The sequence below is a fragment of the Rutidosis leptorrhynchoides genome, chromosome 4 (assembly GCF_046630445.1).
Source record: "Rutidosis leptorrhynchoides isolate AG116_Rl617_1_P2 chromosome 4, CSIRO_AGI_Rlap_v1, whole genome shotgun sequence".
In the NCBI taxonomy this organism is placed as follows: Eukaryota; Viridiplantae; Streptophyta; class Magnoliopsida; order Asterales; family Asteraceae; genus Rutidosis; species Rutidosis leptorrhynchoides.
In genome coordinates this window covers 476557470-476573604 of record NC_092336.1, presented here as the reverse complement: position 1 = coordinate 476573604, position 16135 = coordinate 476557470, and the positions used below count along the sequence as shown (strand labels likewise).

At 34.9% G+C, this 16135-nt stretch overlaps 1 protein-coding gene across 1 annotated transcript; it reads right to left on the bottom strand.

Annotated features, from left to right (window-relative positions):
• Window positions 1-1462: 1462 nt before the first annotated feature.
• LOC139842314 (uncharacterized) lies at window positions 1463-15189 on the bottom strand. Its single transcript, XM_071832466.1, has 5 exons — window positions 15160-15189; window positions 13304-15078; window positions 2228-2345; window positions 1962-2119; window positions 1463-1817 (listed from the first exon to the last, which is right to left on the bottom strand). Exons 1-5 carry the CDS (start codon window positions 15187-15189, stop codon window positions 1463-1465), a joined length of 2436 nt encoding a protein of 811 aa, XP_071688567.1.
• Between the last annotated feature and the right edge of the window lie 946 nt (window positions 15190-16135).

The following is a 16135-nucleotide window of genomic DNA, read 5'->3' as shown; positions in this document are numbered from 1 at the left end:
TATAATTTTAAGGTTAAAACAGCAACGAAACAATACCAGTTCAAGCTTATCTGCTAATCATATTATGTGGATGAACGATGGTGGACGATTGTAGGTAGCCATAAATGACAACTTCAGAGATTATGTCTGCTTCTGTAAAATCAACATATATGTACATATCAGTTATGTAGGTAACAATAATAATTATGGTCAAATTAACACAACTAGATTTAGGTATAATAGTCTGATATTTAGGGCACTTCGTCTTTAACACAAAATATATTAGACTCTTTCTGCAGCATCTATTAACCACTTTTAAACCCTATTGTTTCCATTTTCTGAATAATCTAAGACAAAATGTGCATGTATATAACCTAATTTTTGATTATTGTTTCCTAATAACACAACTCGATTCAAGTATAATAGTATGATTTTATGGTCATTACGTCAATAGCAAGAATATTCGAGTAAAGAACAATTAGATAACTAAAAAAACCATCAATACCTGTATTTGAGACAATCCTTCGGCCGTGAGGACGAAATCAATTTTGTTCGTCAAATAATCGCCGTTCTATGATGATGGAGTAGGGTGTTTCCGGTGGTTTGATGACGAAGTGGGATGGTTTAGGGTATACGAAGAAGTTGGATGGTCTAGTGATCGCGGTTTGTTCCCGGTATTAATATTGAAAAATGTGCATATATATATATATATATATGTGTGTGTGTGTGTGTGTGTGTGTGTGTGTGTGTGTGTGTGTGTGTGTTTTAGAATTATTTGTATATGTATTGTATAGATTGGTATTATTAATTTAAAAGGTAATAACATAAAGTAAATTTTTCATGGTAAAAAAAATTAACAAAAGACATAAAAGACATGTTGCATAAGTCATTAAAAATATACTCGTGTGTGTACAAAAAAAAGGTAATCAATCATAGGTTTTAACAATTTTTTTGTGTCTGCAACCTCGTCTCCTTCCTGATGGTCTTCTCTAAAGTAGATTGTATTATTTCCAACAACAACTTCATTCATAGGTTGAACACCAACTGAAAATGGCGGTAACTCGTCAAATTAGTCGTACTCATCCTCATCAACAACGTTCTCGACACCAACAATCCGTCGTTTTCCATACTGAACCACATGCCATCTAGGATCCTTTGGGTCTTCGATAAAGAATACTTGAGTAACTAGTTTTGCTAGAATGAATGGTTCTTCTTTATATCCATTGGTGGAAAGATTAACAGTTGTAAAACCATCTTCATCAACTTGAACACCGCGGTCATTATCAACCCACTTACACTTGAACAAGGGTATAGTGTACGAATAACCATAATCTAATTCCCATATTTCTTGAATGACACCATAATAAGATTTTTTAGCGATCCTTGATCTTTCTTCACGATTGACCATGGTGAATTCCGTCAATGAGGCTATCACCGTGACACCGCTATTTTGCGTTTTACTCTTCTAGTCTTGAGCTTTAGTTTAAAAGGTATACCTATTTATGTCATATCCTTGATATTGGAACACATGTTTAGGGACGAATCCCAAAGCTTCGATCGTTTTATCAATATTTGGAAGTGTCCTCCTAACTTTGTCTTTCAACCATTCTGAAAAAGTTATTTTATGTTGATTTGCCAACCACTTTGCCCTCTTTTTAGGGTTTTGTTGTCTCAAGAACGCCATGTGTTCTTGTATGAATGGATCAATAGATGTAGTGTGTTGTAAGACATTAAAATGAGCCTCTTGATAATCGGCAACATTTGAATAGCCCGTCTTGCGCCCAAGTGTCCCTTGACCTGCTAGTCTTCCTTCATGATGACTTTGTGGAATCCCGACACTTTTAAACCCATCCATATAGTTTGTCAAGAATTCGATCTCCTCTTCGGATGCATATCCTTCAACGATACTACCTTCGGGTCAATTAAGGTTCCTTACATAACCTTTCAAGATACCCATATATCTTTCAAATGGATACATATACCATAAGAAAACTGGACCACATGCCTTTATTTCTCCTACAATATGAGATACCAAATGAACCATGACATCAAAGAAAGAAGGTGGAAAGTATATCTCGAGTTCGCAAAGAGTAAGTATGATATCTCTTTGATATTCATCCAGCACATCAGGATCAATCACCTTTGAATGAATTATGTTGAAAAATAAGCATAGTTTTGTTATTGTGTGTCGAATACGGTTGGGAAGAATTCCACGAATTGCGATAGGAATCATCTGGGTCATTAGTACATGACAATCATGTGACTTCATACCAAGTAACTTCAAATCTTTCATCGAAACCAACTTCCTAATGTTAGCAGAGTATCCTGATGGAACCTTAATACCACGTAAAATGTCATAACCCGTCCTTAACCCTAAGAACGAGTTAGATAACGTATGATTTCATTGCGAGGTATTGACCTCTATATGAGACATTTTTAAAAGAAAACTGCATATATTTTACATTACAAACCACAAATCTTATTTTTGATACAAGCTTTAGACGATAGAAAGATGATTATCGTTTAGCGATAATCTTCGACTTACAAACTTTACAAATAATGATAACAACACGATTTCTAGTATATTTTACAACACAAATCCTCGGGTATGCAGTTTTATTTTTGACACAAATATGCGTACGCAAGATCCTGCTCAAATTCAACATAATGCAGCGGAAACTTCTAATTATCACCTGAGAATAAACATGTTTAAAACGTCAACATAAAGTTGGTGAGATATAGGTTTAGTGCCGGCAGCAATATATATATAGACCACAAGATTTCATATATAAACAGTTTAATAAAAATATTCTAAGTGGTTGAGCACTTGGTAACCATACTTAACATTTAATCACGTCGCATATTCCCTTTATTATGAAATCTTACTACACCGTACCAAGTGTAGTCACGAAACGAAGTACTGTGCAACTGTTGAATACTGGTCGTCCAGTCCGGTTGGGGTTGTCAGGCCCGATAGATCTATCAACAGGATTCGCGTTTACAATACCGCTGTAAATAACAGTTACCAAGCTACAGGGAAGTATGCCAGTGGTACAACTCAACGTAGAATATATTTTTCAGTTACTTGTGTCCATAACGTAAAACATAAAATACATGTATTCTCATCCCGAAATATTTAGAGTTTAAAAGTGGGACTATATACTCACTTTCGTCTTGAAGATATATATATAATTTGACTTGGTCTCCGGTTGATATCACGAACCTATCCATATATAATATATCAATACCTTTTCTTTTTAAACAAACGTCACATATATATACTTGTTATACTTTTAATACTTTGAATAATTCCTTAGTCCGTAGTTAGCAGTTCGTTGTTAGTAATTCAATTTTAATGGTTCATTTTTAGATGTTTAATATACCCGCAATGAAATAAATAAAACCCCCAACGAAATAAATAAAACCCCATCGTATATGTATTGGTCGAGATTAATCTTGACCCATGGTACCGGTGTTGTCAAATGACGTGTTGCGTACATAAAGTACCGGTGTTGTCAAATGACGTGTTGCGTACAATCATGAGATCTTATGATTAATCTTCTCGTGTTGTTTACGGGTGATCCTGAACCATATAAAATTGAATTATAAGTACATATATATAAAATATCATGTTAACTTAAAAAGATGTGATTTATTTAATTTTTTCCCAATTATTTTCGTGGCTAAACTAGTCTTGGATATCCGATTTTGTTTCGGTCATAGTTTCTTCGTTACAACTCCGTTTTCGTTGATTCAACTTGCCACTTCCTTGGATCGAGTCCCTCTTTAAGACTATGAACTGTAAATACCTTAGTTTGTATTCAAAATCACAGGTCATAGGTCAAACTTTAGTGAAACTTATGAAGTTAATCATTTTCCATCATGTAAACAACCTTAAATGATTATTTTTCTAAAAATACTTATACTTTGAGTTAAATCATGAAATCTTTATGTGTTATCATATTCATAGTAAAAATCATTTTTCCAGAAAATAAACCTCCAATTCAAAGTTTAAGATGGTTTTTAATTATCCAACCCAAAACAGCCCCCGGTTGCACTCCGACGTCATAAAAACAGTTTTTAAGGTGTTCTTTGAAAAACCAAGTTATACCTTGTTAAGTTAGCATATAATTAAGATATGTTACAGGTCTTGAAGTATTTTAAAAGTTAAGTTAGAAGGATCTATTTAGTTTGCGAACAAGTTTGAAATCATTCAAACTATGTTCTAGTTTATAAACTCTTATATATATAGCTTTAAATATATGAATTGAAAAAGAGTTGAAGTAGAGTTTTTACCTCAAGTTTAAAATGTAAAGTTGCTGGAAAGAAGTAGTAAAATAAAAGTTGAGAGAGTTCTTGCAAGTGTGTGTGAAAATTGGAAGTAAAATTTGGAAAATGAATGTGTAAAAATGAGTTAGAAATGGTGCTTATTTATAGGCTTGAAAATTTGGTTTTTAGTGAAAATATCTAAGATAAGTTAAAATTTATTATGTCATGAATGACATATTATTCCAATAATTGAAGATTTCTATTGGTATATACCAATAGTAAATACTTCTAGAAGCTGTGTATAGTACCCTAGATATACGTATAGGATTATTGAGGAAACGGAACGAGAATTCAAATATAACTATCTTTTGTAAATATACTTATATTGTTTTATGTATAAAAGCCCTTTAAAAATGATTAAATACATTATTTATACGATATATGTATAAACATTATAAATCATCAGTATTTATGTCAAATAACGTTACGTATGGTTATTGTTTTGAAAACTTAAGTTAGTAGTTTCAAAATATACTTATGACTTTTTGTTATTAATACAAAATGAGATATTAAAACATCCTTAGATCATGTTAAATATGTATGTATAATTATCATATATTGTATAGTTCGTGATATCATCGGTCAAACTAGACGGTCAAACGTTGTGTAAAACTCTTTTCAAAAACATAAGTCTCAACAATTTGGATTGCTTATCATGTTGGTAAGGTTTAATTTATGTAAATATTAATCTCATAAGTATAGAACGATCGGAAAAGTGCGGGTCGTTACAGTACCTACCCGTTAAATAAATTTCGTCCCGAAATTTTAAAATTGTACCTATTTTGCGTCATCGAGAAACAAGTGTGGATACTTTTGTTTCATCTGATCCTCTCGTTCCCAAGTAAACTCAGGACCTCTTCGAGCATTCCAACGAACCTTAACGATTGGTATGTTGCTCTGCTTGAGCTGTTTAACTTCACGATCCATGATTTCGATTGGTTCTTCGATGAATTGTAGTTTCTCATCGACATGGTTTTCTTCAAGAGGAATGGTGAGGTCTTCCTTTGCAAGACACTTCTTAAGGTTTGAGACGTGAAAGGTATTGTGTACTCCGGCGAGTTGTTGCGGTAACTCGAGTCGATAAGCTACCGGTCCAATGCGTTCGATGATCTTGAACGGGCCTACATACCTTGGGTTTAGTTTACCCCTTTTTCCAAAACGTATTACACCTTTCCAAGGTGACACCTTTAACATAACCATGTCACCGATCTGAAACTCTAATGGTTTCCTTCGAACATTGGCGTAGCTCTTTTGGCGACTACGGGCTGTTTTTAATCTCTCCTTGATTTGTACTATCTTCTCAGTCGTTTCGTGTATGATCTCGGGACCAGTTAATTGTCGATCTCCTACTTCATTCCAACAAATAGGAGATCTACACTTCCTTCCGTACAATGCTTCGAATGGCGCAGCTTTAATGCTCGCATGATAACTATTATTATACGAGAATTCTGCTAATGGTAGATATTTATCCCATCCGTTTCCAAAATCGATCACACATGCCCTGAGCATGTCTTCAAGAGTCTGAATCGTTCTTTCACTCTGCCCGTCGGTTTGCGGATGATACGCGGTACTCATATCCAAACGAGTTCCTAGTGCCTCCTGTAGTGATTGCCAGAACTTTGAGGTAAATCTACTATCACGATCAGATATAATGGAAATAGGTATTCCATGCCTTGAAACTATTTCCTTTATATATAATCGTAATAATTTCTCCATTCTATCCGTTTCCTTTATAGGCAAGAAATGTGCAGATTTGGTAAGACGATCAACAATCACCCAAATGGTGTCGTATCCCCAGGCAGTCTTTGGTAACTTCGTGATGAAATCCATGGTAATACCATCCCATTTCCATTCTGGGATTTCTGGTTGTTGAAGTAACCCTGACGGCTTCTGGTGTTCAGCTTTGACTTTGGAACAAGTTAAACATTCCCCAACATATGTTGCAACGTCTGTCTTTAAATTAGGCCACCAATAATGTGTCTTAAGATCTTGGTACATCTTTCCAACTCCAGGATGTATCGAGTATCTTGTCTTATGTGCCTCATTTAATATCAACTTCCTTAATCCACCCAACTTCGGTACCCAAATACGATTTGCAAAATATCGAATTCCATCTTCCCGCATAACGAGTTGCTTCTCATACTTCTTCATTATTTCATTTCCTATATTTTCTTTAGTAAGTGCTTCTCGTTGAACTTCTTTGATTTGTGAGTTGAGATTCATGCGAATTTTTATGTTCATCGCTCGTACTCGAATTGGTTCTCGTTCCTTTCTGCTTAAAGCATCGGCCACCACGTTCGCCTTCCCGGGATGATAACGAATTTCACAATCATAGTCGTTTATTAACTCAACCCACCTACGTTGTCTCATGTTCAGCTGTTTCTGATCAAAAATATGTTGAAGGCTTTTATGATCAGTAAACACAGTGCATTTAACCCCATACAAGTAGTGTCTCCATATCTTCAATGCAAACACGACTGCTCCCAGTTCTAGATCATGCGTCGTATAATTCCGCTCGTGAATCTTTAATTGTCTGGATGCGTATGCAATAACTTTCTTCCGTTGCATAAGAACGCAACCAAAACCTTGTCTCGAAGCGTCACAATATATTTCAAAATCATCGTTCCCTTCTGGTAACGATAAAATAGGCGCCGTAGTCAACTTCTTTTTCAGTAATTGAAATGCACTCTCCTGCTCAGAAGTCCATTCATATTTCTTCCCTTTTTGCGTTAACGCTGTCAACGGCTTAGCTATTCGGGAAAAATCTTGAATAAACCTTCTATAATAACCGGCTAAACCCAAAAATTGGCGTATCTGCATTGGTGTCTTAGGAGTCTCCCATTTTTCAATGGCTTCAATTTTTGCTGGATCAACCTGAATTCCTTTGCTACTAACAACGTGGCCAAGAAATTGCACTTCTTTCAACCAGAAAGCACATTTAGAAAATTTAGCATATAGCTGTTCTTTTCTCAACAACTCTAATATCAACCTTAAATGCTGCTCATGCTCTTGCTCACTCTTGGAATAGATAAGAATATCATCAATGAAAACGATAACAAACTTATCTAAATATGGACTACAAACTCGATTCATGAGGTCCATGAATACAGCTGGCGCATTTGTCAACCCAAACGGCATGACCAAAAATTCGTAATGACCATAACGTGCCCGAAAAGCAGTTTTCGGTATATCTTCTTCTTTGACACGTAGTTGATGATAGCCCGATCTTAGGTCAATTTTCGAATAAACACATGATCCCTGGAGTTGATCAAATAAGTCGTCAATTCTCGGTAGTGGATACCGATTTTTGATAGTTAACTTATTTAATTCACGATAATCTATACACATCCTAAAAGATCCATCTTTCTTTTTAACAAATAGAATCGGAGCTCCCCACGGTGAAGTACTTGGTCGTATGAATCCATGATCCAGTAATTCTTTTAACTGACTCTGAAGTTCTTTTAACTCGGACGGTGCAAGTCTATATGGAGCACGAGCCACTGGTGCGGCTCCTGGTACTAAATCTATTTGAAATTCTACAGATCTAAATGGAGGTAATCCCGGCAACTCTTCCGGAAAAACTTCAGGAAAATCTCTTGCCACAGGCACGTCGTTGATGCACTTCTCTTTTTCTTTCTTTTCGACTTTATTAACATGTGCTAAGATAGCATAGCACCCTTTCTTCAAGCACTTTTGAGCTTTCAAATAACTAATGAGTTTTAGCTTTGAGTTACCCTTTTCTCCATAAATCATCACCGGCATTCTATCCTTACAAGGAATGCCAATTGCCTTCTTGGCACACACAACTTCAGCTCCTACTTTGGACATCCAGTCCATGCCGACTATTACATCAAAACTTCCTAATTCTACGGGTATTAAGTCAATTTTAAATGTTTCTCCGGCTAAATTTATTTTACAATCACGGCAAATTTTATCGGCTTTAATTAGTTTACCATTAGCTAACTCAATCATGTACTTAGCATCTAGAGGTAATGATGAACAATTCAATTTAGCGTAAAAGCCTCTACTCACGTAACTTCTATCGGCACCAGTATCAAATATAATAGATGCGGATAAGTTATTAATGGTAAACGTACCCATAACAAGCTCCGGGTCTTCACATGCCTCTCTAGCATTAATAACAAATGCTCTTCCACGTGCAGATCCATTATTCTTCTCTGGATTCGGACACTGGCTCTTATAGTGACCTTGTTTTCCACACCCATAACAAGTAATGGTAGCCAAAGCAGTTCTATTTGCATTGGTGGCAGGAGTCTTGGTACCATTTGTATTTGTAACGAGAGCCCTACAATCTTCAGCAAGATGACCCTTTCGATTACATTTGTTGCATACCACATTACAGTAGCCAGAGTGATGTTTGTGGCATCGGTTGCATAAAGGATTTTGTCCTTTGTAACCAAAGCTTGAACCACTACCTGCACCTTGTATGGTTTCTTGTTTCTTAAAAGATTGTTGTTGGTTACCTCGATCATAATTTCCATTCCACTTTCTTTTGTTACCTGATACCTTCACATCAGTATTGGATGCTTTCTTATCCATGATGACCTGATCCATTAGCTCGTTTGCCATGGTTATAGCTTCATGAATTGTCTTAGGTTTCGATGCTGTAACGTTTGCCTTGACCTTTTTGGGCAAACCATCTTTGTACATTTCAATCTTCCGTTCTTCGGTTAGAACCAATTCAGGACATAGCAAAACTAATTCCATGAATCGCTGATTGTAGTTGGTGATTTCAGTACCAATAACCTTCAGACTTCGTAACTCATCTTCCAACTTCCTAACCTCGTTCCTTGGACAATATTTGTTGATTAACATTGTTTTGAATTCTTCCCACGGAGTATCATAAGCTACATCTCCTCCTACAGCCTTCACATAATTTTTCCACCACGTGAGTGCACTATCTTGTAAAGTGCACGATGCATACTTGGTCATGTCCTTTTCAACACAACCACTGATTTTAAACACAGTCTCCATCTTTTCTATCCACCGGGTTAAACCGATTGGTCCTTCTGTTCCACTGAATGATGAGGGCTTGCAAGCTTGAAAAGTTTTGTAAGTGCACCCCACACGAGGATTTGGGTTAACTGCAGCACCTCTTGCAGCCTCGACCCATAACATTCTGTCGTTCACTCGCTGATTGATGAGTTCCTGGATTTCTTGTTCCGTCATTCGATTCAATCGCGCCATTTCCTAATGAAAGAAAATAATTATTCACATGGATTATTATAGATGTAGTGTGTATTTATAGTACATTATAGCTTATTAATAATATGAACCAGGTATTATTATAAAAGCCTTTTCTTCTTATTAGCGTTTTATAATTATATCTAGGGTAGTACCTACCCGTTAATGTCCATACTTAATAGCTTAGTACAGAATCAATTACTACCATCTAAATAATACTTAACCATGGAAAATTATTGCATTTCACACTTCACTATTTTACATATGCTTATCTTATATCGAACATTAAGCAAACCACACTAATAATATTATACAAAACATTATATGATCCCATGGTTTAATACGGCAGCGCATCGTTTGGTCTATTTTCTAGGACGTTTAGGTTCAAGGAATGGCCTAACGCTTATCCTAGCTGTCTGCCTATATTTTGGCTGTGGGGCTGAATAACTGGATGCCGGGACAGCACGAATAGGAATAGCGGGAATAGGGGTGGTAGTGTCTAGTGGAGTTGGTGCCACATCATCCTTACTAAACTCGGGATTTGAATTTTCTAATTCATTAGCCTTTCGTTTCTTTCCTAGTTCGAACTCGTCTTTTGTAATTTCCTGTATTTCTTCCTCGGGTTCACTTTCCTCCTCGGGTTCACTTTCCTCCTCGGGTTCACTTTCCTCCTCGGGTTCTCTATAGTCGGTTCATCCGGAATTTGTGAGTCTTCCCCAAAGATATTATTTTCGTCATCGGATAGGTTAATGACTGGAACACCATCTGAAGATTCTGGTTCGGAGTCGCTGAATGTGATGACAAGTTTTGAGCCCGACATCTATCACACAACAACTAACCTATTAGTACTACATAATATTTACATATAAATTTTAACCAACAATGATAAGCAATGGTTTTTAAATCAGACCCGGTCAAAGTCCAGACTTACTAATGTATCCTAACGACTTATCAGTTAGACACACTAATGCAAACCTGGTTCGCTAAGACCACCGCTCTGATACCACATGTCATAACCCGTCCTTAACCCTAATAACGAGTTAGATAACGTATGATTTCATTGCGAGGTATTGACCTCTATATGAGACATTTTTAAAAGAAAACTGCATATATTTTACATTACAAACCACAAATCTTATTTTTGATACAAGCTTTAGACGATAGAAAGATGATTATCGTTTAGCGATAATCTTCGACTTACAAACTTTACAAATAATGATAACAACACGATTTCTAGTATATTTTACAACACAAATCCTCGGGTATGCAGTTTTATTTTTGACACAAATATGCGTACGCAAGATCCTGCTCAAATTCAACATAATGCAGCGGAAACTTCTAATTATCACCTGAGAATAAACATGTTTAAAACGTCAACATAAAGTTGGTGAGATATAGGTTTAGTGCCGGCAGCAATATATATATAGACCACAAGATTTCATATATAAACAGTTTAATAAAAATATTCTAAGTGGTTGAGCACTTGGTAACCATACTTAACATTTAATCACGTCGCATATTCCCTTTATTATGAAATCTTACTACACCGTACCAAGTGTAGTCACGAAACGAAGTACTGTGCAACCGTTGAATACTGGTCGTCCAGTCCGGTTGGGGTTGTCAGGCCCGATAGATCTATCAACAGGATTCGCGTTTACAATACCGCTGTAAATAACAGTTACCAAGCTACAGGGAAGTATGCCAGTGGTACAACTCAACGTAGAATATATTTTTCAGTTACTTGTGTCCATAACGTAAAACATAAAATACATGTATTCTCATCCCGAAATATTTAGAGTTTAAAAGTGGGACTATATACTCACTTTCGTCTTGAAGATATATATATAATTTGACTTGGTCTCCGGTTGATATCACGAACCTATCCATATATAATATATCAATACCTTTTCTTTTTAAACAAACGTCACATATATATATACTTGTTATACTTTTAATACTTTGAATAATTCCTTAGTCCGTAGTTAGCAGTTCGTTGTTAGTAATTCAATTTTAATGGTTCATTTTTAGATGTTTAATATACCCGCAATGAAATAAATAAAACCCCCAACGAAATAAATAAAACCCCATCGTATATGTATTGGTCGAGATTAATCTTGACCCATGGTACCGGTGTTGTCAAATGACGTGTTGCGTACATAAAGTACCGGTGTTGTCAAATGACGTGTTGCGTACAATCATGAGATCTTATGATTAATCTTCTCGTGTTGTTTACGGGTGATCCTGAACCATATAAAATTGAATTATAAGTACATATATATAAAATATCATGTTAACTTAAAAAGATGTGATTTATTTAATTTTTTCCCAATTATTTTCGTGGCTAAACTAGTCTTGGATATCCGATTTTGTTTCGGTCATAGTTTCTTCGTTACAACTCCGTTTTCGTTGATTCAACTTGCCACTTCCTTGGATCGAGTCCCTCTTTAAGACTATGAACTGTAAATACCTTAGTTTGTATTCGAAATCACAGGTCATAGGTCAAACTTTAGTGAAACTTATGAAGTTAATCATTTTCCATCATGTAAACAACCTTAAATGATTATTTTTCTAAAAATACTTATACTTTGAGTTAAATCATGAAATTTTTATGTGTTATCATATTCATAGTAAAAATCATTTTTCCAGAAAATAAACCTCCAATTCAAAGTTTAAGATGGTTTTTAATTATCCAACCCAAAACAGCCCCCGGTTGCACTCCGACGTCATAAAAACAGTTTTTAAGGTGTTCTTTGAAAAACCAAGTTATACCTTGTTAAGTTAGCATATAATTAAGATATGTTACAGGTCTTGAAGTATTTTAAAAGTTAAGTTAGAAGGATCTATTTAGTTTGCGAACAAGTTTGAAATCATTCAAACTATGTTCTAGTTTATAAACTCTTATATATATAGCTTTAAATATATGAATTGAAAAAGAGTTGAAGTAGAGTTTTTACCTCAAGTTTAAAATGTAAAGTTGCTGGAAAGAAGTAGTAAAATAAAAGTTGAGAGAGTTCTTGCAAGTGTGTGTGAAAATTGGAAGTAAAATTTGGAAAATGAATGTGTAAAAATGAGTTAGAAATGGTGCTTATTTATAGGCTTGAAAATTTGGTTTTTAGTGAAAATATCTAAGATAAGTTAAAATTTATTATGTCATGAATGACATATTATTCCAATAATTGAAGATTTCTATTGGTATATACCAATAGTAAATACTTCTAGAAGCTGTGTATAGTACCCTAGATATACGTATAGGATTATTGAGGAAACGGAACGAGAATTCAAATATAACTATCTTTTGTAAATATACTTATATTGTTTTATGTATAAAAGCCCTTTAAAAATGATTAAATACATTACTTATACGATATATGTATAAACATTATAAATCATCAGTATTTATGTCAAATAACGTTACGTATGGTTATTGTTTTGAAAACTTAAGTTAGTAGTTTCAAAATATACTTATGACTTTTTGTTATTAATACAAAATGAGATATTAAAACATCCTTAGATCATGTTAAATATGTATGTATAATTATCATATATTGTATAGTTCGTGATATCATCGGTCAAACTAGACGGTCAAACGTTGTGTAAAACTCTTTTCAAAAACATAAGTCTCAACAATTTGGATTGCTTATCATGTTGGTAAGGTTTAATTTATGTAAATATTAATCTCATAAGTATAGAACGATCGGAAAAGTGCGGGTCGTTACATAAACATTGACAAAATTTAGTTTTCTCGAACTTCGACATAGTATAATAGGCCGGAGGAAGAAACTTGGTGGACCTTCCATCAATATCTTTAGGTTGTAGCTCTGGTCTAATATTCATTAATTCCATGTCCCTTCTAACTTTAATTCCATCTTTTATTTTTCCAGGAATGTTCAATAGTAACCCTATCAAACTTTCACACACATTTTTCTCAAAATGCATAACATCAATACAATGTCGGACTCGTAAATGCTTCCAGTAGGGTAATTTCCAAAAAATAGACTTTTTCTTCCAAATACCTTTTGGAGGACCAAAACCTTTCTTTCCCCACACAACTTTTATATTAGCAACTTTGGAGAGTGTAGTTTCTCCATCCAACGGTGCTGGTAGTTTTCTATCCTCTATAGTACCATCAAATAAATCCGCCTTTTTACGATACGGGTGATTCTCAGCAAGCTCTCTCCGATGCCCCATAAATGCCGGTTTCTTACAATTTGTGAGCCATATCGAGTGAGTATTTTCCTCATAAATAGGACATGCCTTTTTCCCCTTCGTACTATATCCAGACAAATTACCATAAGCAGGAAAATCATTAATGGTGCAAAAAAGCATTGCCCGTAGTTGGAAGTATTCTTTCTTGTATGCATCATAAACGTGTATGCCGGTACTCCATAATTCCATCATTTCATCAACTAATGGTTGCAAATAAACATCAATGTCGTTTCCAGGTTCCTTTGGGCCTTGAATCAAAAGAGACATCATTATGTATTTTCTTTTCATACATAGCCAAGGCGGTAGGTTATAAATGCATAGAAGAACAGGCCACGTGCTGTGACGGCTACTCAAATCTCCGAACAGATTAATTCCATCTGAACTGAGTCTGAACCTTATATTACGTATCTTATCCCCAAATTCTTCAAAATCTTTATCAAAATTTTTCCATTGAAGTGAATCGGCCACATGTCGCATTTTACCATCATTTTTACGATCTTCAGCATGCCAACGTAATAATTTTTCATCTTTCTCATTCGCAAATAATCTCTTTAATCTTGGTATGATAGGCAAGTACCACAATAATTTTGCAGGAGGTCCATTTTCTGACACATCACTATCAACATTATCAGTCGGTTTTCCACGTTTATACCTAGATGTACCACATACCTTACATTGATGAAGGTCTTTGTCTTCATTCCTGTATAACATACAATCATTTGGACAAGCATGTATTCTCTGTATTTCCAATCCCATTGGGCACATTAATTTCTTTGCTTGGTATGTTGAAACCGGCAACTCATTACCTTCTGGTAGCAATTTGTTCAACAACTCTAACAGGCTAGTGAAACTTGTGTCGCTCCAACCATTGTTTGATTTTAAATTAACCAGTTGTATCACGGCCGAAAGTTTTGAAAAATTCATACAACCGGTATATAAAGGTTTTTCAGCGTCAACAAATAGTTGTTGTAATCTGTCATGATACTTATCAGCAACATTATCCTCCATATCCAAATCGTCAAACATGTCATCAAAATTAACATTATTGCCACTATTGTATGAATCGTCTTCATTATCGGTATCGTTATCCGAACCAGACGGGTTAAGGTCAGCTAATGACTCACCATGAAAAGACCAACATGTGTACCCTCTCATAAATCCGTGTGCAATTAGATGACTTTTAATATCGGTTGAATCAGCATACCACCGTGCATTTTTGCATTTCTTACAAGGACAACTAATTGCGGTGTTTCCTTTTTCTAGTTGATCAGTCTCAGCAACTGTAATAAATTCATCTACACTATCCATAAACTCAGAGGTAGCGCGACCTATCTCGTACATCCAAGTATTCCGATCCATCTACAAGCAACATTGAAAAAGTTAATACATTATTAATAATTAAGAATGTAAAAAGTTGGAAAAGGGACTAGAACCCACGACCTCCTCTCTACCAAGCAACATCCTAACCATCTAAGCAATTGTGTTAACCTGACTGATTTACATTTATTTTCTATAAAAATATCAAGTATCGTCTACTGTTAAAAAAAAACCCCAAATCAAAATCAATTGAGTTTTTATCGATCATAATCCCATTACCTCATTATCATTTCTCTTGTGTTACCTCAATTGAGTTTTTATCTGTCTGTGTTCTAAAAAAACCGCGAAGTAACCCAAATCACTTGAATCTGTAAACCCTAATTGTTCGATACCCTATTCGATTTCTGTTCTATTATAGATTCGGTCTCAGCACGATTCTACTTTGCTACCATGCCTTACACGAAGCAACTTATCACAAGAGAAAAGGAGTGTATTTCAAAGGTTAATTCCTATCAGTAATTATAATTAATAATTAATTTTGTATATTTGATAATCTAAATTTATTACTTTTTTTTGTTCAGAAAAAAACGTGAATATTATTGTCGCGCATTTAGTCTTTGAAATGGGTTTGGTTATGAGTTCAGTCAATTTCCTTGTTATTGCATTTTGTGTATGTGTGATATGTTTGCTGTGTTATTCATAACACAATAATAAGACTGCATGTGTTTGAAATGATATTAAGGTGTATAAGCCTGTGTATAAGCCTGTGTTTGTTGTACTATTATCTTAATTTGTATATGCAGGTGCTTAGATGTGTATCTTTTCTATTGCATTTGATGTGTATCTTTTCTATTGCATTTTGTGTACAGATGCAACAAAAAAATAAAAAAAGAAGTGTAAATAAACTGAAAAAGAAGTCAGCGGTTGTTAAGTTGAAGATTGAATTTGACGAGTTTGGCCAAGCTATTGGAAAAACCCAAGCTATTTTTTCGAGCAACATTGGCGTCTTAACTAGGAGCACTTGTGATTTTCTTGTAAAGGATTGGAAGCATGTGTCTCCTGATCAAAAATAAACTTTATGGAAAAAAATAAAGGTATT